At 47.9% G+C, this 26,567-nt stretch overlaps 1 protein-coding gene across 3 annotated transcripts in view; it reads left to right on the top strand.

The window, feature by feature from the left end:
- The window catches only part of ZNF414 (zinc finger protein 414), a 213,148-nt gene that overhangs the window by 139,360 nt on the left and 47,221 nt on the right, over positions 1 to 26,567 (top strand). For all 3 annotated transcript variants that reach the window (XM_040417774.1, XM_040417773.1, XM_040417772.1), the window contains one exon: positions 7,952 to 8,457. In XM_040417774.1, coding sequence (XP_040273708.1) covers positions 7,952 to 8,457 — 506 coding nt within the window. The remainder of the gene's footprint in view (positions 1 to 7,951; positions 8,458 to 26,567) is intronic.

Below are 26,567 nucleotides of genomic sequence, written 5' to 3'. Positions count from 1 at the left end.
TAGATACAGATCTATTGTTAATCCAAACTACACATTATCTTTTGCCACTTTTATTGGAACAAAGTCACAATATTTTTTTGAAAGCAGTGTATTTCATTGAACATTGATTGGGGGCACTGAGCCTTCCACATAGCACCTACCATATTAACCACCTCCGGACCGCTGTACGCAGATTCGCGTTCCAGAGGTGGCAGCGCTGCGCACAGTCACGCATATACGCGTCATCTGGCGAGACGCGAGATTTCGCTCCAAGCCGGCCCGCGCATGCGCATCGCGGGCCGGCAAAAGTTAAAGAACAAGTTCGTCACCAGCCTGCCAGCAATGATCATTGGCTGGCAGGCTGGCGATTTTTAAAAAATCCAATCACAAGCCATATAACAGATCATATTAGTAAATATGATCTGTTATATGGCTTCTCTGCTCCTCTGCTGGTCCTTTTCGTCGGTTGGATCCAGCAGAGAAGCAGACATCACTGTGAGTACACCAAACACTTCACTGTAGCCCCTGATCACCCCCCTGCACCCCAATTAACCCTTTGATCACCCCTTTGATCACCCCTGTCAATCACCAGTGAAAGGAAAAAAAGTGATCAGTGTAAACTGTCACTTTTTTTTTTTCACTAGTATTGGCTGTTAGGTTTTAGGGATAGTTTAGGCCCCTTGGTTAGGTAGTTAGCGTCAGTTAGCGCCCACCCCACCGCACCGCAGTCACTTTTATTCGCTGAATAGCGTATCGCTAATCAGCATTTGTACTTTTATAGTATCTGTAAGTGATCAAAACTGATCACGGTCAGATCTATAATAGTATTAGTGTCACTTTAGTTCGCCCTCCACCCAAAACGCAGTGTTTGCCCGATCAGGCCTGATCGGTCGCCCACACGTGCGTTCACCCACGCCCGCCCCACCGCAGTGACAAAAAATATATATTTTTTGATCACTGCACATTCATTTTACACGCACTGCAGCGATAAAAAAATCAGTTTTGATATTTTTTATCAACCGCAGCGGCCTCCGGTACTTCGCTAGCCTCCCCTTTGTAAGACAGGCTTGCTTTTTTTCTTGGGTAGTCTCAGGGAATACCCCTAAATTTAGTAGTCCAAAATGTCAAACAGGGGTATTCTTCTGAAGAGGCCTACAGGATTCTGACCCAGTCGGATGAGGAGTGGGAACCCTCATCTGATGAATCTAGCGGGTCAGAATATGAACCTGTGGAAAGCAGTGGCTCTCTGACCCAAAGTTCGGACGAGGAGGTGGAGGTCCCTGGCAGCACCAGGCGTACCCGGCCCCGTGTCGCTAGACCACAGGTTATGCAGGATCCGCTTCAAGAGCAGCAGAGTGGGGCTGTCGCTGCCGGATCACGTGGTGAGGCATACACCAGCAGCGCAGCCCTCCCTGGACCTAGTACCAGCACTGCCGTACAACATGGTGACGTGGCGAGCACCAGAAGGGCAGTTGAAGCTGGTACGGTGGCACGTGCACTAGTTACCCCGTCGCAGCCACCGCACAGACAGGCCCGTAGAGCCCCTAGAATCCCTGAGGTGCTGGCAAACCCTGATTGGCAGTCACCAACTTCAGCCGCACCTGTAGTTCCCCCTTTCACCGCCCAGTCTGGAGTTCGGGTTGAGACGGCTCAAATCGGTTCGGCCCTGGGATTTTTTGAGCTGTTCTTGACTGCGGAGCTCTTGGACTTAGTCGTGGCAGAGACCAACCAGTATGCCACACAATTTATATCCGCCAACCCGGGAAGCTTTCATGCCCAGCCTTTCCGGTGGAAACCAGTCCAAGTTTCCGAAATTAAAATTTTTTTGGGCCTTCTCCTCAACATGGGCCTGACAAAAAAGCATGAATTGCGGTCATATTGGTCAACGCACCCGATTCATCACATGCCCATGTTCTCTGCTGCTATGTCCAGGGCACGATTTGAGGCCATCCTCCGTTTCCTGCATTTTAGCGACAACACCACCTCCCGTCCCAGAGGCCACCCAGCTTTTGACCGGCTCCACAAAATTCGGCCCCTCATAGACCATTTCAACCAGAAATTTGCAGATTTGTATACCCCCGAGCAAAACATCTGCGTAGATGAGTCCCTAATACATTTTACCGGGCGCCTTGGCTTCAAACAGTACATCCCAAGCAAGCGTGCCCGGTATGGGGTCAAATTGTATAAGCTCTGTGAAAGGGCCACAGGCTATACCCACAAATTTCGGATCTATGAGGGAAAAGATCAGACCCTGGAGCCGGTCGGTTGCCCTGACTACCTGGGGAGCAGTGGGAAGACAGTCTGGGACTTGGTGTCACCCTTATTCGGCAAGGGGTACCATCTTTATGTGGACAATTTTTACACAAGTGTGGCCCTCTTTAGGCATTTGTTTCTAGAACGGATTTGCGCCTGTGGCACCGCGCGAACTAGTCGCGTGGGCTTCCCCCAACGGCTTGTAACCACCCGTCTTGCAAGGGGGGAGAGGGCTGCCTTGTGTAACGAAGAACTGCTCGCGGTGAAATGAAGAGACAAGCGTGACGTTTACATGCTCTCCTCCATTCACGCAGACACGACAATCCAAATTGAGCGAGCAACCCGTGTCATTGAAAAGCCCCTCTGTGTCCACGACTATAATGCGCTCATGGGAGGGGTGGACTTCAATGACCAGATGTTGTCTCCGTATTTAGTTTCCCGCAGAACCAGACGCTGGTATAAGAAGGTGTCTGTATATTTAATTCAATTGGCGCTGTACAATAGTTTTGTTCTCTACAGTAAGGCTGGGAGAACACGATCTTTCCTCAAATTCCAGGAAGAGATCATCGAGAACCTCCTTTACCCAGGAGGTTCCGTGGCCCCATCCCCCAGTGTAGTTAGCCGTCTACACGAGCGACATTTCCCCAGTGTCGTTCCTGGTACCTCAACCCAACCGTCACCCCGAAAAAGATGTCGTGTCTGTAGCAGGAGTGGAATAAGGCGTGATACCCGCTATTTCTGTCCTGACTGTCCGGACCACCCTGCCCTATGCTATGGAGAGTGTTTCCGGAAGTACCACACACAGGTACACCTAGCATAGGGATTGCATCTCACAGGACAGGCACACAGGGCTATTAGGGCCCTTTTACTCTCAGCTGCTGCAAACCTCTCCTTTCACCTGGGATAAAGTGCATAACGTACTTCGCCACATCTTTGGGCGATTTGCGCTTTGCACATTGTCCCATGGGGAAGGAGAGGTTTGTTCTATAAAGGTAAAAAAAACTAAACAAAAAAAAAATTACCGGTAAGTAAAAAAGTTCAAAAAAGTTAATATGTTCTGTTCTAAAGTTAATAAAGTTATTGCTTTGCGGCCTGGTTTTTTCTTTTTTGTTTTGTTTTTTTTACCTTCCAGGTGGACCAACCGATCGACTAGCTGCAGCACTGATGTGCATTCGGACAGAAGCATTGCGCTGCTGTCAGATTACACGCAAGTCGGTGTATGCGGCGCTGCAAGACGAGATTTCTCCTCTGCAGTAAAAGATATGTTTGCCGAGGCATATGAGCTGAGGAGGTGGCGGTGTTCATATACTTTGGCAAACACTTTGTATATATAAAAAAAAAAATCCCGGCAATGATTTATTCATCCACATCGATTGATGTGAATGGAGAAATCTGGTTTGCCAGGGCATACGAGCTGAAGTGGGTATGGATGTTGGGCGGAGCTCCTATGTCCTGGCAGACGCCTTTCCCCTCCTTTTTCTTTTTTTGGCAGAGATTTTTTCATCCACATTGATCGATGCGAATGAAGAAATCTGTGCCGTTCATTTTTTTCTTTCAGCCCAGAGGCTGAACGGAAAAAAAAAATCTCATTACCCGTATGCTCAATATAAGGAGAATAGCAGAAACTCCTAATGCTGGGCATACATGTAATGATTGCGGAGACCCTCAAATGCCAGGGCAGTACAAACACCCCACAAATAACACCATTTTGGAAAGAAGACACCCCAAGGTATTCGCTGAGGGGCATATTGAGTCCATGAAAGATTGAGTTTTTGTCCCAAGTTAGCGGAAAGGGAGACTTTGTGAGAACAAAATCCAAAAAATCAATTTCCGCTAACTTGTGCCAAAATGTTTTTTTTTCAATGAACTCGCCATGCCCCTCATTGAATACCTTGGGGTGTCTTCTTTCCAAAATGGGGTCACATGTGGGGTATTTATACTGCCCTGGCATTTTAGGGGCCCCAAAGCGTGAGAAGAAGTCTGGTATCCAAATGTCTAAAAATGCCCTCCTAAAAGGAATTTGGGCACCTTTGCCCACCTAGGCTGCAAAAAAGTGTCACACATGTGGTATCTCCGTATTCAGCAGAAGTTGGGGAATATGTTTTGGGGTGTCATTTTACATATACCCATGCTGGGTGAGATAAATATCTTGGTCAAATGCCAACTTTGTATAAAAAAAAATGGGAAAAGTTGTCTTTTGCCAAGATATTTCTCTCACCCAGCATGGGTATATGTAAAATGACACCCCAAAACACATTCCTCACCTTCTCCTGAGTACGGAGATACCAGATGTGTGACACTTTTTTGCAGCCTAGGTGGGCAAAGGGGCCCACATTCCAAAGAGCACCTTTCGGATTTCACAGGTCATTTACCTACTTACCAGACATTAGGGCCCCTGGAAAATGCCAGGGCAGTATAACTACCCCACAAGTGACCCCATTTTGGAAAGAAGACACCCCAAGGTATTCCGTGAGGGGCATGGCAAGTTCCTAGAATTTTTTATTTTTTGTCACAAGTTAGTGGAAAATGATGATTTTTTTTCCATGAACTCACTATGCCCATCAGCGAATACCTTGGGGTCTCTTCTTTCCAAAATGGGGTCACTTGTGGGGTAGTTATACTGCCCTGGCATTCTAGGGGCCCAAATGTGTGGTAAGGAGTTTGAAATCAAATTCTGTAAAAAATGACCTGTGAAATCCGAAAGGTGCTCTTTGGAATATGGGCCCCTTTGCCCACCTAGGCTGCAAAAAAGTGTCACACATCTGGTATCTCCGTACTCAGGAGAAGGTGGGGAATGTGTTTTGGGGTGTCATTTTATATATACCCATGCTGGGTGAGAGAAATATCTTGGCAAAAGACAACTTTTCCCATTTTTTTATACAAAGTTGGCATTTGACCAAGATATTTATCTCACCCAGCATGGGTATATGTAAAAAGACACCACAAAACACATTCCTCAACTTCTCCTGAGTATGGGGATACCAGATGTGTGACACTTTTTTGCAGCCTAGGTGGGCAAAGGGGCCCACATTCCAAAGAGCACCTTTCGGATTTCACAGGTCATTTTTTACTGAATTTGATTTCAAACTCCTTACCACACATTTGGGCCCCTAGAATGCCAGGGCAGTATAACTACCCCACAAGTGACCCCATTTTGGAAAGAAGAGACCCCAAGGTATTCGCTGATGGGCATAGTGAGTTCATGGAAGTTTTTATTTTTTGTCACAAGTTAGTGGAATATGAGACTTTGTATGAAAAAAAAAAAGAAAAATCATCATTTTCCACTAACTTGTGACAAAAAATAAAAAATTCTAGGAACTCGCCATGCCCCTCACGCAATACCTTGGGGTGTCTTCTTTCCAAAATGGGGTCACTTGTGGGGTAGTTATACTGCCCTGGCATTCTAGGGGCCCAAATGTGTGGTAAGGAGTTTGAAATCAAATTCTGTAAAAAATGACATGTGAAATCCGAAAGGTGCTCTTTGGAATATGGGCCCCTTTGCCCACCTAGGCTGCAAAAAAGTGTCACACATCTGGTATCTCCGTACTCAGGAGAAGGTGGGGAATGTGTTTTGGGGTGTCATTTTATATATACCCATGCTGGGTGAGAGAAATATCTTGGCAAAAGACAACTTTTCCCATTTTTTTATACAAAGTTGTCATTTGACAAAGATATTTATCTCACCCAGCATGGGTGACACTTTTTTGCAGCCTAGGTTGGCAAAGGGGCCCATATTCCAAAGAGCACCTTTCGGATTTCACTGGTCATTTTTTACTGAATTTGATTTCAAACTCCTTACCACACATTTGGGCCCCTAGAATACCAGGGCAGTATAACTACCCCACAAGTGACCCCATTTTGGAAAGAAGACACCCCAAGGTATTCCGTGAGGGGCATGGTGAGTTCCTAGAATTTTTATTTTTTGTCACAAGTTTGTGGAAAATGATGATTTTTTTTTTTTTTTTTTCATACAAAGTCTCATATTCCACAAACTTGTGACAAAAAATAAAAACTTCCATGAACTCACTATGCCCATCAGCGAATACCTTGGGGTCTCTTCTTTCCAAAATGGGGTCACTTGTGGGGTAGTTATACTGCCCTGGCATTCTAGGGGCCCAAATGTGTGGTAAGGAGTTTGAAATCAAATTCTGTAAAAAATGACCTGTGAAATCCGAAAGGTGCTCTTTGGAATATGGGCCCCTTTGCTTACCTAGGCTGCAAAAAAGTGTCACACATCTGGTATCCCCGTACTCAGGAGAAGGTGGGGAATGTGTTTTGTGGTGTCTTTTTACATATACCCATGCTGGGTGAGATAAATATCTTGGTCAAATGACAACTTTGTATAAAAAAATGGGAAAAGTTGTCTTTTGCCAAGATATTTCTCTCACCCAGCATGGGTATATATAAAATGACACCCCAAAACACATTCCCCACCTTCTCCTGAGTACGGAGATACCAGATGTGTGACACTTTTTTGCAGCCTAGGTGGGCAAAGGTGCCCATATTCCAAAGAGCACCTTTCGGATTTCACAGGTCATTTTTTACAGAATTTGATTTCAAACTCCTTACCACACATTTGGGCCCCTAGAATGCCAGGGCAGTATAACTACCCCACAAGTGACCCCATTTTGGAAAGAAGAGACCCCAAGGTATTCGCTGATGGGCATAGTGAGTTCATAGAACTTTTTATTTTTTGTCACAAGTTAGTGGAATATGAGACTTTGTAAGAAAAAAAAAAAAAATTTAAAAAATCATCATTTTCCGCTAACTTGTGACAAAAAATAAAAAGTTCTATGAACTCACTATGCCCATCAGTGAATACCTTAGGGTGTCTACTTTCAGAAATGGGGTCATTTGTGGGGTGTTTGTACTGTCTGGGCATTGTAGAACCTCAGGAAACATGACAGGTGCTCAGAAAGTCAGAGCTGCTTCAAAAAGCGGAAATTCACATTTTTGTACCATAGTTTGTAAACGCTATAACTTTTACCCAAACCATTTTTTTTTTTCACCCAAACATTTTTTTTTTTATCAAAGACATGTAGAACTATAAATTTAGAGCAAAATTTCTATATGGATCTCGTTTTTTTTGCAAAATTTTACAACTAAAAGTGAAAAATGTCATTTTTTTGCAAAAAAATCGTTAAATTTCGATTAATAACAAAAAAAGTAAAAATGTCAGCAGCAAAGAAATACCACCAAATGAAAGCTCTATTAGTGAGAAGAAAAGGAGGTAAAATTCATTTGGGTGGTAAGTTGCATGACCGAGCAATAAACGGTGAAAGTAGTGTAGGTCAGAAGTGTAAAAAGTGGCCTGGTCTTTCAGGGTGTTTAAGCACTGGGGGCTGAGGTGGTTAATATTACAATTGTGCAGGCTGGGCTAGATTTAACAGAACACTCTAAAGGTACATTAATACCAGTGTTTTGAGGCAGATTTTTCACCCAAACCCAGAAGTGGATTCAAAGGGACTTAGTTTTCTTTCCTCTGGTAAAATTGTCTTTGTTGCCACCTGCATACAAGCAGAGACCAGCTCTCATTTTTACAGAGCACGTTCAGAAATTAAAACTGAATGTTGCTGTGGTAAGCAAAGACTGTTTCATTTTAGAACGTTTGGATACATGTTTAATTCTTAGCATTTGTCTTTGACAAAACAAGCTTTTCAACAAACATATTCAAGCACAAATTAAGAGCCTGTCCATATATCTCTTTAACCCTTGACAGATGTGAAAACTGTATGCAACATTTCCGTACCCATCGATCCCTGTTTAAACACCTTCATGTCTGTTCTGACAACGCTGCACGCTCAGTGTCACAAGGTTCTACTCCATTGTCAGCTTCTTCTGATTCAGCAACCCCTGCAGGACCAGTGAGCCGCCAAACAAGTGTTATCCAGTGTATTAAAAAGGATACTTCTCTCCCAACGGCTGATGATATTCCGACAACGTCAATGGCAGCTGTACCTTCAAGTTCCACTCTTCCTGGGGAGCCCCTTCACTCAAAGAGCAAATCGGTGTCTCAAGTTTCTAACTCATTTCCTGCTTTTGACCCAAACCTGTTTGCAGGACGTGTACCAGGAACATCCCAATCCAGTGCTGCCAGTTCTTATCTTTCCTATATGAACCCATCAACATACAATTTGCCACAAGCCTCCATTTCTCAAAGACTTAAACCGTTCTTGGGGAACCAAAGCCTGCCAGCTTCTAATGCCATGTGGAAAAAGAACCAAGGTCAGGAAGAAAGTTTATCATGGTTACTATGTATTGAAATGTTATTTTTTTTAAATGCAACATTATGGTAGCAGCAGTGATGTAACAAGCTTACATTCATGCATGGATTTTTAGCACATAAGGCTACTTTCACACTTGCGGCAGAGAGATCCGGCAAGCAGTTCCGTCGCTGGAACTGCCTGCCGGATCCACAAAACGTATGCCAACTGATGGCATTAGTAAGACTGATCAGGATCAGGGTACTTTCACACTTTTTCTTTTCCGGCATAGAGTTTCGTCACAGGGGCTCTATACCAGAAAAAAACTGATCAGGCATATCCCCATGCATTCTGAATGGAGAGTAATCCGTTCAGGATGCATCAGGATGTCTTCAGTTCACTCGTTTTGACTGATCAGGCAAAAGATAAAACTGTAGCATGCTACGGTTTTATCTCCGGCATTTTTCCCCATAGGAATGTATTAGTGCCGGATCCAGCATTCAAAATACCGGAATGGCGGATCCGTCCTTCCGGCCTGCGCATGCGCAGACCGGTAAAAATGTGAAAAAAATACAAGACGGATCCGTCTGTCCGCATGACAAGCGGAGAGACGGATCCGTTCTTGCAATGCATTTGTGAGACGGTTCCGCATCTGGATCCGTCTCACAAATGCTTTCAGTCACATCCAAATCGGCGGATCCGGCGGGCAGTTCCGACGACGGAACTGCCCGCCGGATCACACTGCCGCAAGTGTGAAAGTAGCCTCAGTCTTAAAAATGCCTTATCAGTCAAAAAAATGCATTGAAATGCTGGATCAGTCTTTCCAGTGTCATCCGGCAAAACGGATCCAGCATTTACTTTTTTCACCTTTTTTTCGGTCTGCGCATGCGCAGATTGGAAGGACGGATCCGGCATTCCGGTATTTTGAATGCCTGATCTGGCCCTAATACATTCCTATGGAAGAAAATGCTAGATCCGGCATTCAGGCAAGTCTTCAGTTTTTTTCGCCGGAGATAAAACCGTAGCATGCTACAGTTTTCTCTTTTGCCTGATCAGTCAAAGTGACTGAACTGAAGACATCCTGATGCATCCTGAACGGATTACTCTCCATTCAGAATGCACGGGGATATGCCTGATCAGTTCTTTTCCAGTATAGAGCCCCTGTGACGGAACTCTATGCCGGAAAAGAAAAACGCTAGTGTGAAAGCACCCTAAGTAAAAGAAGACTATTCTTCACACATTGGCAATAGAGAAATATGCCATGTAAGGCATCATATCCTTTGTGGATATTAGCTACAAAACACTAAAAACTTTCACACTAGTATTTTTCTTTTCCAGCACAGAGTTCCGTCATAGAGGCTCAATACCAGAAAAGAACTGATCAGTTTTATATCCCCTGCATTCTTTATGGAGAGAAATCCGTTCAGGATGTCTTCAGTTCAGTTCAGAATGGTGTTTTGGACGGAGGAAATACGATATTATCTCTGTCCAAAATTCTGGATCAGTTGCCGGAATGCCGTATCCGGCATTAATTTACATTGAAATGTATTAGTGCCGTATCCGGCATTAAAAATACTACAATGCGGGATCCGTTCTTCCGGTCTGCGCATGAGCAGACCGGTAAAAATTTGAAAAAAGTATATAACGGATCAGTTTCTCCGGATGACATCCGAAGAGACGGATCCGTTCTTGCAATGCATTTGTAAGACGACTCCGCATCCAGATCCGTCTACAAATGCCGTCAGTTTGCATGCAGATTTCCGGATCCAGCAGGCAGTTCCGGCGAAGGAACTGCTTGCCGGATCACTCTGCCGCAAGTGTGAAAGTAGCCTTAAGACAAATGCCTAAAATATATTTTATTTTACTATGGCCTTAATTTTAAATTACGGGCCTTCACTTTTTTAATTGTAATTTTGATGCCAGTGCTGAAAGCAATTGTGGACAAGCTGTTAGAAAACTAAAATAAAAAAACTGCATACTTTTTAAATATTAAGATGATCGAAATGTTATTCTGAATATTAACTACACATTTATCTTCAGAGACGTGTGTTTTAGGGTATTTATGTTGTGATTAGAGATGAGTGACGTTTTAAAAAATTCGATTTGGTCGCTTTGTCAAATTTTTCCCAAAAATGTGCTAAGTTACAAATTAATTTGTCACGAAGTGCGTTAAATCAGGTCTATCCCAGCCTGCAGTTAAACTTAAGGGAGAATTTACCCAGGTGTACATCACTGTGCAGTGCAGCAACATGATTTCTGGTAGCGAAACAGTTACTGTGCGTCAGAATGACAGGCAGGTCACATATATGGATATGTGCATCATTGTAGAGACTACCAACATTCCTAGCTAACCCCTAGCTAAACCAAAATAAAAGCATACAGCATCCTTCAGTAAAGCAAAAAAAAAACACTGCGCACCCCTGCAGATGTCCCAATGACTCTTTAGTGGATCGAAATAAGGACATGGAGGCAGAACCAATAAAGTACCGTAGTGGAGAATAAAAAGTCCTTTTAATCCATGTTGTGGCAGTGAAAACAAATGCGTTTGAATCCCTTCTGTCAGCTGTAGAATTATTGTGCGTCACCATTAAGCTTAGTTCATACATCAGTTATTTGGTCATTTATTTTTATCCTTTATTGTCAGCCCAGAGCAGGTGTGTGTCAAAATTACAGAATAGGTGCAGATCTATTCATGATACCTAATCTGAGAGTAGGCTTGGCACAATAAGTGATGGAAATAACTGACCAAATAGCAGTCAGCATCAGCTCTAATTTATTGGCATGGACCTAACCATGCAGTGGCCAAAGATTCAAGTAGTTCATTTTTCTGTTCTGATCCATCACAAGAACAGCCAAAAAAACAAATCCTGTACTTTGAGCATACGCCTTCACACTGTCAGTATTGGTAAGGCAAAAACAGGAGTGGGTCCAAAACAGAGATAACATATGATGGAAGTGTTTGCATGTCTTGTGTGTTTTGTCCATTTGCATCTGAAATCGGTTTTATTTAGATGGCCTCTGTCACACGGTCAGTATTTGGTCAGTTATTTGCATCAGTATTTGATCATTATTGGTAAAGCAAAAACAGGAGTAATTCCAAAGCAGAGATGACATGTGATGGAAATATTTGCATATCTTCTGTGTTTTGGACCCACTCCTGCTTTTGGTTTCCAAATAATGATCATATCCTGATGCCGAATACTGATCGTGTGATGGATGACTTATGGATGCTCAAATGACAGGACCTGTTTTTTTCTTTTTGTTATTTTCCTGTTCTTCTGACAAATCAGAAGAACGGAAAAATAAACTGTGACACTAGTAGCCTCATAACAGAGTGGTGAGGGTGGCAACAGCATGGAGAGTCACAGTGGTGGGGGGATGGGGCAACAGCAGTGGCAGACGACAGTGGCAACAGATTGCTGTCGATGCAGCAGGAGTGTGGCGTCAGGCAGTTGACAGCATCAGAATAGTGGCAGCATCACGTGAGCAGAAGTAACAAGCCATTTGTCACAATGTTCAGGTCAGGCAGCGCACTACAGTCAGATCATTGCTGCCAAAATGATCTACTCTGTTGTCTGCATTTTGGACCAGTAGCGAGGGTCTAACATTTTGGAGACCCGGTAGTCATCCTTCTGCCGAATGGTGATAATGTGGCACAACTGACAAATAAAGTTGCCTCCTCAAAGGGCCTGAGCAAAAGGAAGCTGTCAAGCATGAGTTGCCACTGTCTAACATCAAAGTTACACTGGAAAGTAGTCCTGTCCATCTACATCAACAAGAAATCGGTCACAGGTTTTCCTCTGCTCATTTAGTCGGTCCAACATGTGGAGCGTGGAGTTCCAACATATGGAAACGTCGCATATGAAGCGATTTAGGGCAACACCATTCTGCCTTTGCAGAACAAGGAGGGTGTGTTTCGACCAACAATTCAGCTGTATAGTGGTTGACTTGCTCTTCCACATCATCTCAGGTCACAACAGATACATACAGAAAGGAATCGGTGGGTTCCTCTGATGCCACACTTTGTTGGCATGGCTCATGAACAACCTCTGTGCCCTCACCTGTCCTGCAACTGCCTCTTTCTTTTGCTGCTCTTTCTGCTCAGGAAGTTATGCATGCTGGCGGCTCTGCTTTTCAGCAAGGACGAGCTTAGTGAGGACAGTCTGCAGCTAAAGGCCAACAAAGGCTTGGAGAAGAGGTCCTCCCTTAAGCGTGCAACTAGTGATGATGACAGTCGGGTGGGAGCATGTGTTGTCAGCGGTCAGGGACATGGCTATGAGACTAGTGAGTGTGACATAAGTGACGAAAAGACATTCGTGGGTTATAATGTAGCCAATTGCACGTGGAAGCCGGGTGAAGAAGTGGCTTCATGAGGGGGTGAGAGTGGAAGCAGGCTCGTGAGATAGGAGCAGGGTGGAAGCTGTGGGAGATCTGAATTCAACGCACCCAGGGTAGCTCGTCTTCTACTCTGGAGCCTACCTGTCAGAAAACAACTCGGTGCACGGGTTTATAAAGTCACTTGCAGGCAGTCAGCAGAGAGGTTGGCGTAAGGCCCCTTTCACACGAGTGAGTTTTCCACGCGGGTGCAATGCGTGACGTGAACGCATAGCTCCCGCACTGAATCCTGACCTATTCATTTCAACAGGTCTGTGTACATGAGTTTTTTTTTTTTTTTTTTTTCACGCATCAGTTCTGGTTTGCTTTAAAAACACAGCATGTTCTATATCAGTGTTTCCCAACCAGTGTGCCTCCAGCTGTTGCAAAACTACAACTCCCAGCATGCCTGGACAGCCTTTGGCTGTGCGGGCTTGCTGGGAGTTGTAGTTTTGCAACAGCTGGAGGCACACTGGTTGGGAAACACTGTTCTATATTCTGCGTTTTTCACGCGGCCTTGGCCTCATAGAAGTGAATGGGGCTTCAGTGAAAAACGCATTGCATCCGGAAGCAATGGATGCAATGCGTTTTTCACTGATGGTTGCTAAGAGATGTTTGTAAACCTTCAGTTTTTTATCACGCGCATGAAAAACGCATCAAAGCGCATTGCTCACGTGCGAAAAAAACTGAACGCAATCGCAGACAAAACTGACTGAACTTGCTGGCAAAATGGTGCGAGTTTCCCTGAACACATCAGGAACTAATCCATCACGCTCGTGTGAAAGAGGCCTAAAATGCCATACTTGGCAGTGTCTGAATTCTTTATCAAGTCACTGGAGGAGGTTAGCGTGGAGGTATGCAGGATATGTGGGCAGAAGGTGAAGCTTATCTGTGAGATAATATTGCCACCAGCATTTCCCTCCTGGCTCTGAGCAGAATTTGCACTCTGGCTCAGAGTTCCTTGTGTGTATTTAGGGGTGTGTATTTAGGGCCTCCCTTTGTGAGGCAACCTGTGTACATCCTCTATCTTCCCCTGTCTACAGTGGCGTCTCTAGCTTTCAAATTTTGGGGGGGGCACACTGGGGGCCAGGACAAAAGTAGGGGGGGCATCTATTACAACGATACATTTACACAAGTATGCTTAGAAATGCTGCAATACTTTACCCAATACCTAAAACCGCTACAGGGAAGAAAAGTCCTGCTGTCTGTGGTTTAAAAAAAAATAAAAAAATCAATCAGATTTCAACATATCCTAGTTGCCTGTGGATGACACTGTTATAGGGAGGGGGATCTGTGGATGACACTGTTATGGAGGGGGATCTGTGGATGACCCTGTTATAGGGAGGGGGATCTGTGGATGACAATGTTATGGAGGGGGATCTGTGGATGACACATACCGTATATAGCATCTTATGCTATATGTGTCATCCACATATCCACCCCATGACAGTTTCATCCCCATTTCCCCCTCCATAACAGTGTCATCCACAGATCCTCCTCCCTATAACAGTGTCATCCACAGATCCCCCTCCCTATTACAGTGTCATCCACAGAGCCCCCTCCCTATAACAGTGTCATCCACAGATCCCCCTCCCTATAACATTGTCATCCACAGATCTCCCTCCCCTCCGCTCACAGGAGTGTACATTTGACATTTCTAAACTGTAATCCATATCCTGCAGTAACTTTAACTTTAAAATCAGGATTAAGCGGCCGCTCATCTCTACTAGTACCTTAACCTTACACCACTCGGCTAGCTTCGGTAACAGGGCCAGGCTACAGCCTACAGGTACTGCCTGTTAGTTGTTACCCAGCGAGCGCTGATTTCTCGCACATTCCATTGGGGGACACAGACCATGGGTATAGCCTAGGTCATTACTAGGAGGAGACAGTATGCAAATAAAAAAGAGAGCTCCTCCTTCCCGGGCTATACCCCCATGCTCCACCGGGAGGACCCCAGTCTTGCTTAGTGTCGGATAAGGAGGTGACATTTTAGACTCTCTACTCCCGTTTATTTTTTTCAGCAGAGGACGCAGGGTCGCAATTTTGCTTCCCTGGTCTCTCGGTGGAGCTAGCGTCGGGGTGGAACTCCCCCCTCCCCAAGAAGTTAAGTGGAACCGGGCTCGACCTGCAGCTCCGGCGGCCTACCAGATCTGGGGTCACCTATCCTGCCCTCCTACCAGATCACTGCCACTCCTTGTGCCAGCTGACTGAAGAGGTAACCTCCGCTGGTGTGGAGTAGAGGGCGAAGACTGCAGGATGCAGATAAGTACACGGCACTCCTGCAGAGCTCTCTGTCCTCCCTCTGTCTCCTGGTGTGACACTTAGGGCCGCTTAGTGGGTGGGCCATGTAAGGTCTGCTGTTTGCCACTATCGGTCACTGGATCCTGTGACTCTTGCCTTTCCTCTGGACAGGATCATCCTCCACCCCCCCCTCCTCTCACTCAGCCCAGCCCCCCCTCCGCCCCGTCGGAGCCCACGGAACCCGCTTGGGCCTCTGCCATTTCTAGGGCGGCCGCTGATTTAGCCCAAGTCTCTCGGGCCGCCATGGCCTTCATGGAAGGCATGGCGTCCACAGATCCTGTGGCTAACACCAATCCACTTCCCAGTGGTTCCCACAGAGGACGATCGGCCGCTAAGAGGCAGCGTACACAGCAGCATCCTTCCTCGGATGATTCTGCTTCCCCTACTCGTCTGGAGGCCCGTTCAGACACTTCCCCTTCTCTCAGGGACCATAGATCGGAAGGGGAAAGATCCAGTTCTGACAAGGACACAGAGCTGGAACCCTCGCCCAAACTGTCCACTATGGTGGCAGACTTGGTGGCGGCGGTCCGGGATACTTTTGATATCCAGGGGGAATCTCCCTCTTTTCCACTCTAGGAAACCACAAACGGTTGTATTCCCCATACATGGCGAATTCGACAAGGTCCTCTCTAAGGCCTGGGACCGCCCTAATCACAGGTTTTCTGCCACGAAACGCACGGATACTCTTTATCCATTTCCGGCAGAAAATGTGCAGCAGTGGTCTTCTCCTCCTAAGGTCGACCCGCCGGTGGCCAGATTGGCTAAGAATATGGCCATACCTGTCTTGGACGGTTCATCTCTACGGGACTCGGTTGACAGGCGTTTGGATTCTCTGTCCAAAGCCATCTTCACTCTGGCAGGCACAGGACTGCGGGCCGCTTTCAGCCTCGGCCTAGCGGAGCGGGATGCCTCTGTGGACACCTTGAACTTTGTCCTCCAGATGTCTCAGGCGACGAAGTTTCTCTGTGAAGCTTCCTTTGATGTTAGCATTCTCTTTGCGCGGGTTTCGGCCCTTTCAGTCACTCAGTGCAGAGAAGTCTGGTTGAAGGTTTGGGACGCTGACGCTTCCTCCAAGCGTTCCCTCACTAACCTCCCCTTTGCGGGTTCCAGGCTTTTTGGTGCTAAGCTGGACGAGATCATCTCGGACGTGACGGGGGGCAAGAGTACCAACCTGCCCCAATCTAGATCCAAGCGCACCTTTGGAGCTCGGTAATCCGGTTCTAGGAACCAGTCCTTTCGTCGCTTCACCTCTTCCAGATCTGCGGCAGCCCCCTTTCCGGGTGACTCCCAGGACTCCCGCAAGAAGCCTGCCTTTAAGCCCCAGCCTTCCTGGCGCCCGCGGCCACAATCAGCCCGCCCCGCGGCTCCCAAGCAGGGGGCCGATTGCTCTCCTTTCAACAGGTTTGGAGAGCTCACATCCAGGACGCCTGGGCCCTGGAAATTGTAACATCCGGTTACAAAATAGAATTCGCTTCCAGGCCTCCGGATCGTTTATTCGGGCCTCGGCCCTTTTGCAGGCGGTCTCTTCCCTTTTGGACAGGGGAGTGATTGTTCCAGTCCCCCTGGAGAAGCAAGGCGCAGGTTTCTACTCCAACCTATTCGTTGTGCCAAAGAAAGAGCTTCAGGTATAGAACCAGATGCACCGATCCCTGTTAAACAGGTCTCTGCGGGTCCGGAGGTTCCGGATGGAATCCCTCCGCTCCGTTATTGCTTCTCCTCTTCCAGGGGAGTTCCTCACGTCTGTGGACATCCAAGACACCTATTTGCATGTCCCTATAGCAGAATCTCACCACAGGTTTCTGCGCTTCGCTGTCGGCGGGCAGCATTACCAGTTTGTCGCCCTTCCCTTTGGGCTGGCTACGGCCCCTCGGGTATTCACAAAGATCTTGGCGCCGCTCTTGGAGCTTCTCCGTACCATATCTCTGTTGCCCTACCTGGACGACATACTGATAAAGGCTTCCTCCCTTCCCCAGGCCAAGGACAGCGTCCGAATCACTGTTCAGACTCTGGAACAGTTCGGCTGGCTGATCAATGTCCAGAAGTCCTCTCTTCACCCCTCTCAGAGGGTGACCTTCCTAGGGATGATTCTGGACACCACGGCAGCTTGGATATTCCTTCCGGATTCCAAGTCCTCTCGGATTCAGGAGTCTGTATCTCGTCTACTGCGCTCCCGACGTCCCCTTTGCCCAGTTTCACATTCTGCCTCTGCAGCGGGCAATCCTGTACTTTTGTGACAGGACATCGCGCGGTCTGGACTCTCGGGTCCGTCTGCCTCCTCGAGTTCGTGTGGAACTCCATTGGTGGCTGTCCTCTCGAAACCTGACTTCAGGGAGGTCCTTCCTTCCGATCTCCTGGACAGTCGTCACCACCGACGCCAGCCTCCTGGGTTGGGGTGGTGTTCTCCAGGCCCGGACGGTGCAGGGGGTTTGGTCGGCGCCGGAAGTCCGCCTTCCGATCAATGTGCTGAAGCTCAGAGCAATTTCCTCACCCTTTCTCATTGGACTCCTCTCCTGGCAGGTCACCCGGTAAGGGTCCAGTCGGACAATGCCACAGCCGTGGCTTACGTCAACCACCAGGGCGGGACCCGCAGCCAGACGGTGATGCAGGAGGTGGAAAGGATCCGTCAGTGGGCGGAGACTCATGTTCCAGTACTGTCGGCAGTATACATCCCAGGGGTCGACAATTGGAAGGCGGACTTTCTCAGCCGCAACACAGTGGATCCAGGAGAGTGGTCTTTAAATCCTGAGGTTTTCGAGGACGTCTGTCGCCGGTCGGGCCGCCCGGACGTCGACCTGATGGCATCCAGGCTCAACAACAAGGTTCCCACGTTCCTGGCCCGTGCTCGGGATCCGGAGGCTTACGGGGTGGAAGCGCTGGTGTCTCCGTGGCAAGGCTTCCGCCTCCTTTATGTCTTTCCACCACTGCCTCTACTACCAAAGGTCCTTCGCAAGATCACATCAGAAGGGATTCCGACCATTCTCATCGCTCCTGATTGGCCTCGCCGCGCCTGGTTCTCGGACATCACTCGGATGCTGGCAGACGTTCCGTGGCCTCTTCCTCTCAGGGAGGACCTACTGTCTCAAGGACCGCTCTTCCACCAGAATTTACGGTCACTTCGTTTAACAGCGTTGCTGTTGAGACCACCATCCTGGAGAAGAGGGGCTTCTTGGACTCTATTATGAAGACCATGATCAAGGCCAGAAAACCAGTTTCCTCCCGGATATACTATCGTACCTGGAAGGCCTTTCTTGCCTTTTGTGAGAAGCTAGGCGTTTTTCCCCTTCGTTTCTCGGTTCCGGTGGTCCTCTCCTTTCTCCAGTCGGGCCTTGAGATGGGAATGTCCCTGAGCTCCCTTAAAGGCCAGGTCTCGGCTCTAGCCATTTTCTTCCAGCGATCCCTGGCTCTGCTCGGTCCAGGGAGGACTTTCCTACAAGGGGTGGCGCATTCGGTCCCTCTGTATGTTCCTCCCCTGCCTCCTGGGATCTCAATTTGGTTCTGTCTTCCCTCCAGGCAGCTCCCTTTGAGCCTCTGAGGGAGGTTTCTTTGAGTCTTCTCACCTGGAATCTGGTCTTTTTGGTGGCCATCACCTCGATCAGGAGGGTATCGGAGCTGGCCGCTCTTTCCTCTAGGGAGCCCTTTTTGGTCTTCCACCAGGATAAGGCGGTGCTACGCCCGGTCCCGTCATTTTTGCCCAAGGTGGTCTCCGCCTTCCACTTTAATGAAGATATATTCCTGCCCTCTTTTTGTCCATCCCCGGCGAACTGCAAGGAGCGCGCTCTCCATTCCCTGGACGTTGTCCGTGCTCTGCAAGTGTACTTGTCGGTTACAGCCCCTTTCCGCCGTACTGATGCCCTTTTCGTGATTACTGAAGGGCCTCGTAAAGGTCTGGCGGCTTCCAGGGTCTCGGTGGATTCGGTCGGCTATTGCCGCGGCCGGGTTACCCCAGCTGGGTTTACCGCGCACTCCACCAGGGCGGTGGGGGCCTCCTGGGCTAGGCGTAATCGCGCCTCGGCATCTCAGATTTGTAAGGCGGCCACCTGGTCGTCCTTAAATACCTTTACAAAGTTTTACCAACTGCACTCTTTGGCATCGGCTGATGCTGTCCTTGGGCGCAAGGTATTGCAGGCGGTGGTTCCTGTTTGACCACTGGGCGTTTCCCCCTGGAGGTGCTGATCTTTTTCCCATCCCATGGACTGCTCTGGGACGTCCCATGGTCTGTGTCCCCCAATGGAATCTGTGAGAAAAGGCAATTTTTTGTGAAACTCGCCTGTAAAATCTTTTTCTCGTATTTTCCATTGGGGGACACAGCTCCCTCCCATTCTTGCCTGTTGCAGGAGTGGTTGGTTTAGTTCTTCGGGACCTTAGGGTTATCGGTCCGATGGCGGTATTCCTTTGTTCTGGTCTCTGTAGTTTTTGTCTCCTTCTCCTACTGCTTTTGCACGCGCTGGGGTCCTCCCGGTGGAGCATGGGGGTATAGCCCGGGGAGGAGGAGCTCTCTTTTTTATTTGCATAGTGTCTTCTCCTAGTAATGACCTAGGCCATACCCATGGTCTGTGTCCCCCAAAGGAAAAGACGAGAAAAAGATTTTACAGGTGAGTTTCACAAAAAATCTCCTTTTCTGCAAGTCAGAAGATACGGATTACAGTTTAGAAGAAATGTACACTCTTGTGAGCGGTCCAGTGGCGGATCCAGAGCCTGGTCTCGGGAGGGGCACTTCCAGATTATTTTCTGTCCGCCGCCACAAAACAATGGTGCTTATAGAACAGACTCCACAGTGAAGCGGTATACTGTATATTGTGTGGCACAGTGTAGAGGTATACTGTATATTGTGTGGCGCAGTGTAGAGGTATACTGTATATTGTGTGGCACAGTGTAGCGGTATACTGTATATTGTGTGGCACAGTGTATGCTATATGTGTATAACAAACATATTTCACATGAAAACTTACAATTACTTGGCTTGGCCCTTGGGACACCACTTCAACACTTTGGCCGGGGGGCTCGGTGGAGCTCATGTTGTGTTTTATAATGTGCCAGTATAAAATACCCCTATATAGTGCCCCAGTAAATGCCCCCATAGTGCTCCTCTCCCCCCTTCCTCCTAGTGCCCCCCATAATGTACCAGTATAGAATGCCCCATATATCGTGCCCCAGTAGATGCCCTCAGTGTCCCCCATAATTTGTAATTATAAAATACCCCTTCTTAGTGCCCCCTGTAGATGACTCCATTGTACTCCTCTCCCCCCTTCCCCATAGTACCCACCATAATGTGTCCCAGTATAAAATGCTACTGTACAGAGCCCCCCATATAAAATACCCCTTCTTTGTGGCCTCAGTAGATGCCCCTATAGTGCCCACCAATAATGTGCCAGTAATAAGTGCCCACAATAATGTGCCATTAATAAGTGCCCCCAATAACTTGCCAGTAATAAGTGCCCGCAATAATGTGCCAGTAATAAGAGCCCCCAATAACGTGCCAGTAATAAGTGCCCCAATCACGTGCCAGTAACAAGAGCCCCCCATCACGTGCCAGTAACAAGAGCCCCCCCATCACGTGTCAGTAACAAGAGCCCCCCATCACGTGCCAGTAACAAGAGCCCCCCATCACGTGCCAGTAACAAGAGCCCCCCATCACGTGCCAGTAACAAGAGCCCCCATCACGTGCCAGTAACAAGAGCCCCCTCAATGTTCCAGTAACAAGAGCCCCCCCATCATGTGCCAGTAATAAGCCCCCCATCATGTGCCAGTAATAAGCCCCCCATCATGTGCCAGTGATAAGAGCCCCCCCATCATGTGCCAGTAATAAGAGCCCCCCATCATGTGCCAGTAATAAGAGCCCCCCAATGTTCCAGTAACAAGAGCCCCCATCATGTTCCAGTAATAAGAGCCCCCATCATGTTCCAGTAATAAGCCCCCCATCATGTGGCAGTAATAAGAGCCCCCCCAATGTTCCAGTAACAAGAGCCCCCCATCATGTGCCAGTAATTAGCCCCCCATCATGTGCCAGTAATAAGAGCCCCACATCATGTGCCAGTAACAAGAGCCCCCCATCATGTTCCAGTAACAAGAGCCCCCCCATCATGTGCCAGTAATAAGCCCCCCATCATGTGCCAGTAATAAGCCCCCCATCATGTGCCAGTGATAAGAGCCCCCCCATCATGTGCCAGTAATAAGAGCCCCCCATCATGTGCCAGTAATAAGAGCCCCCCAATGTTCCAGTAACAAGAGCCCCCCATCATGTGCCAGTAATTAGCCCCCCATCATGTGCCAGTAATAAGAGCCCCACATCATGTGCCAGTAACAAGAGCCCCCCATCATGTTCCAGTAACAAGAGCCCCCCCCAATGTTCCAATAACAAGAGCCCCCCATCATGTGCCAGTAATAAGAGCCCCCCCAATGTGCCAGTAATAAGAGCCCAGCCCCCCATCACGTGCCAGTAACAAGAGCCCCCCAATGTTCCAGTAACAAGAGCCCCCCGTCATGTGCCAGTAATAAGCCCCCCATCATGTGCCAGTAATTAGAGCCCCCCCCATCATGTGCCAGTAATAAGAGCCCCCCCAATGTTTCAGTAACAAGAGCCCCCCGTCATGTGCCAGTAATAAGAGCCCCCCCATCATGTGCCAGTAATAAGAGCTCCCCCATCATGTGCCAGTAATAAGAGCCCCCCATCATGTGCCAGTAATAAGAGCCCCGCCAATGTTCCAGTAACAAGAGCCCCCCATCATGTGCCAGTAATAAGCCCCCAATCATGTGCCAGTAATAAGCCCCCCATCATGTGCCAGTAATAAGCCCCCCGATCATGTTCCAGTAATAAGCCCCCATCATGTGCCAGTAATAAGCCCCCCTAATGTGCCTGTAAAACTATTGTAAAAAAAAAAAACACTTATACTTACCTCAGTGTCAGCGATGCGATGCAGGCCTCTTTCGGCCTGTGTCCCGCGCTGTATGGCTCAGGCGGCGTGATGACGTCATCGCGCCGCCTGCGCTGGCCTCTGATAGGCTGCCGGCCTAGTGCCTGCAGCCTATCAGAGGAAGGGGAAGGGACACGCCTCTCCCTCCCCTGCCAAAGCACAGGCAGATGACTAAGGAGATGAGCGCAATGGAAGTGCTCATCTCCCTGTGCCCGGCTGCAGCCGCTCAGTTGGGGGGGGGGGGCATTTTAAATGGGGGGGCACAGCGTGAGGTAGGGGGGGCCGTGGCCCCCTCTGGCTCCCCCTTGGCGACGCCACTGCCTTTCTATAGCTGGTCTGCAGGAGGTATTTTGAAGGCACCTCCTTCTACAGGAAGGCGCCTGAGTAACTTAGGTTCCTAGCTTGTCTAGTTTCCTGTATGAGTGAAAGTGTTCTGTTGGTTCTTGTCTTTCTGTGTATCGGACTTCGGATTATGTTTTACAGACTTTGCCTGATTGCTGCCTGCCCTGACCCTGATCTACATTTATGAACTTTGCTTGACTGCCGCCTGTCCTGACTTCTGATTTCGTACCCTGACTATGCTTTTGTCTGATCAGCCTCTGGCCTGCCAGCATCTTTTGTGTATTGTGTCACCTTGAGGTCAGTCCAGTGGGTTCACACTCTGGTCACGATTCCCTCGTGTTCCAATTCCCCTCTGATGTAGCACCTGGTACAACCAGGAACGTCTCTCCTCACCATCAGAGGTATTGTGTGAAGAACGAGGGGTGTGCTTAGACATCGCCCTCAGAGGGAGTTGGTCACGTGGGGCAGCTGGTCAGAACACTGTCATTCATTCCCTTTGTCTATTGCTCCTGATGCTCCTATTCTTCGTCACTGGTTTCGCCAGCAATCGATCACCGAGGCGATTGCAAAGAGACGTCAGTATGCATGCATCCAACGGCATGGAAGCTGAACGTGCACCTGGCCAAGTTTCTTGCCAATTTTTCATATCGTGAACAAGGTGGAGAGTTCCAAGCTGTCATTACTTTTCTAAAAAAAAGCCTTGCAATTGTGGGATTTCTGTGCCAATTTTCTCCTCTGCCTCATTATCCTCCACCTTGTCCTCAGCATCCACTATAGGCACAATTCAGGGTGGTCCTCCAGCATACCTTACGCAAAGCATGGCCTTGTCAACCGGTTCTGAACCTGGTCAGCTTGGGCAAACTGAGTGACACCGGGGAGGAACTACTCTGCATCATCAACCAAGAAATCGAAGCCTGGCTGTCTCCTCGCTAACTGGAGATAGGAAACCTATGGGAAGAACATTTTGTCTGCGCTGCATCAGAGAGGAAACTCTGCATGAGTTTCGGCCACTCTTATCGTGCAATACACAGCCTCCTTGAGCTGCAAAGACAGAATGGTGTTCCCTACTTTGCTTCATGTGCGATGTTTCCACATATTGGAACTCCACCCTTCACACGTTGGAACGACTGTATGAGCAAAGAAAACCGTCACCGATTTCTTCATGATGCTGACGGACAGGACTACTCCCTGATGTAACTTTGATGTTAGACAGTGGCAACTCATGCGTGACACCTGCTGTCTGCTCAGGCCCTTTGAGGAGGCCACTTTATTTGTCGGTCTCCAGGAGTACAGGATGACCTCCTGGAGGGGATGCTGATAAATCTGACTGTCAAAGGGACAGTAGATGTGGCGCCTACATCTCACGGCCACCTGAGCCCTGTGGAGGCTAAGCTGCAAATATTACCCACACACCCCACCACTACTTCACCTATATCATCTATCACTATAATCAAATTCCAATACCACTGCTGACCACAATATATACCAGCAAATAATAATATTACATGGCAACAGGCCTGCAGTAACGCCGATACATTACAACATGCTCATATCATTATATGCTATGGTGTGTATATATATATATATATAGTATATATTTTCAACTGATTGCTCACAACCTGAGACATACACTTAACACACCAGCCAATAAATAAACAACAAAAACCCAATACAGAATAAAACACATGACCAAAAACGTTTATTCATTTTATATCAATCAAACCTCACCAAAAATTATTTTTATTATCCCCACCACCCCGTTCATTGACCACACTAGCGCTGACTAGTATTCCTTCTGAAAGGGACCCTCCAGGAGAGTGCACCAGCGGGCTCACCGTGCCAAGGATACAGGTACTGCAGGTCTACCCTCTCATTACAAAACACTTATGTATGGTACACTTCCAGTTGTAAACAAGAGAATAGCAAGGTTTAGCACTCCAGTCCAGATGATAACATTCTACTTTGGGTTGAAATTCTTAAACAATTGTTCCGTTATGAGGGAGAAATATTGCTCCTCCATGTAAGGGACTCCCTTTATTGCACTCTAAACCATGTATTTTTACCTATCTGTTTCTGCGTACTTTTACACCTGTACACAATCACGAAACCGTTCGATGTGATTATATATCCCCCCAACAGGGTTTTTTACCTTTTTAGATCTACAATCAATTTTATCTACATCTTTCAGCCACTTTTTATCTACTTTTTACTTTTATCCTCTATTTAATCATTTGTCTAATCAATTATCTAGCCAAAACATTGAACCAACCAATTATTTATGGATATATTTTTTGTTTTCATTCATTGATCTACTCATGCATCCAAACATTTTTTATATATACAAATATAAATGCGTGTATGTGTGTATATGTGTATGTACGCACATATGTATACACATTGTTTTAGCTATTGTCCTCCAACTACTATGAACTTTTGATTATTTACATTGCTCAGACAACTGTAACAACTATATGTTTTTTCAGACTTGATAAAGGGGTCCTGAGTACCCCGAAATGCGTCGTCTTTTCAAAATAAAAAATCTCGTATCCAAGCTCGGGTTGTGACTTGCGCCTTATGTCCATCGGCTCGCCGCACGAATCCAGTGCAGACGAGACCTTTTTTTATATATTCAAGCAACAGGATAGCAGCTAGAGGGCGAAGAGAAAGATGACTCAGATGACACCGAATGGCGATGGCAGTATGCAGTCCAGATGGAGGCAGGGAGTCCCTTCGAGTCCCTTGCCCAAATGGCCAGATGCATGCTGACTTGCTTACCTAATGACAGCCGCATTATGACCATTCAGCAGAGGGATTACTACTGGATCTCCACAATGTTAGAATCTCGCTACCAGTCCAAAATGTGGGGGCATTTTTTATACCTTCTGAGAGGGATTAAAAACTTAACTACTATTGAGATATGCTTTGTAGTTGTTTGGTCACTGCCTACGCGTGCCATCACTCATCCTGGTAAAGGTCTAACCGGGGGTAACCTTTGAGCTCACATTCTACTGCCTTGACTGCTGCAGTGGGGCAGGAGCAGCACCAACTACATTAGCAGCAATTTAAGTCTCTGATGAGCAGTTTCCTTAACCCCTTAAGGACACATGACGTACCGGTACGGCATGTTTCCCGAGTCCTTAAGGACACATGATGTACCGGTACGTCATGGCTTTAAATAGCGATGCCGGCGCCGCGGGGGTTAATCGGAACGGGATGCCGGCTGAAATCATTCAGCCGGCATCCTGTAACAATGCAGGGGGGGGGTCATTTGACCCCCCCGCATCGACGATCGCAGAAAACCGCAGGTCAATTCAGACCTGCGGTTTTCTGCGTTTCCGGTCCATTCGGGTGTCCTGTGACCCGATGAACCGGAAAAAGACTGCGATCGGTGGCGTAATTATACACCACCTATCGCAGTCCGAGGATTTGGAGAGGCGGTGCTGGCCCTGGTGCTGAATGCCGCTGTCCAGGGTGCTGATTGGTGCAGGGGAGAGAGGCGCGAGATTCAAACTTCCTGCGCTCCTCTCTCCCCTCCTCTTCCTGTCCAGCACCCTGACCGTGCAGCATCGTCCAGCACCAGCTCCTGTGTCCCCCTAATCGCCATCCATCACCCTCCTGCACCCATCGCCACCCAGGTAGGTTAGGGTCAGTGAGGGAGAGGGGAAAAGTTAGAAAAAAAAAAGCACATTTATTCTAAACTTTTTTGTTTCAGCTTTCAGACCCCAGACCCCCCCTGCCACTTGCCCCCCCGCATCCCCCCCACCACCAGCCCCCCCCCCCCACCACCAGCCCCCCCACCCCCACCAGACCCTTCCCCCACCACCACTTTTTTTTTTTCTGCGTGCGCTGACTGTCCGGCACTCTTAGCGTCCGGCCACTGTTAGCGCATCGCCCGCCCCACCACCCCACCGACCGCTGATCAGCAAGTTTGAATTTTTTTTAAAATTTTTTTCTAACACTTGCCCATTTTTTTTGCCTGGACTTTTTAGTACGTGAACACCCGAGCCCCCACACACACGCACATAGAATAAAGATTTACACGCACGCACATACACACGCACACACACGCACACACACACACCCATGGCCCGCCGGATGTTCTCGGTGGAGGAGGCATACGCCCAGATTGCCTCCGACTCCGAGAGCCCCAGTGAGGATGAGGATGACCCCACGTTCCTTTTGTCATCCGCATCCTCCTCAT

The sequence above is a fragment of the Bufo bufo genome, chromosome 2 (genome assembly GCF_905171765.1).
Source record: "Bufo bufo chromosome 2, aBufBuf1.1, whole genome shotgun sequence".
Lineage (NCBI taxonomy): Eukaryota > Metazoa > Chordata > Amphibia > Anura > Bufonidae > Bufo > Bufo bufo.
The sequence above is the reverse complement of the archived record's forward strand: the minus strand, read 5'-3'. Positions and strand labels throughout refer to the sequence as shown.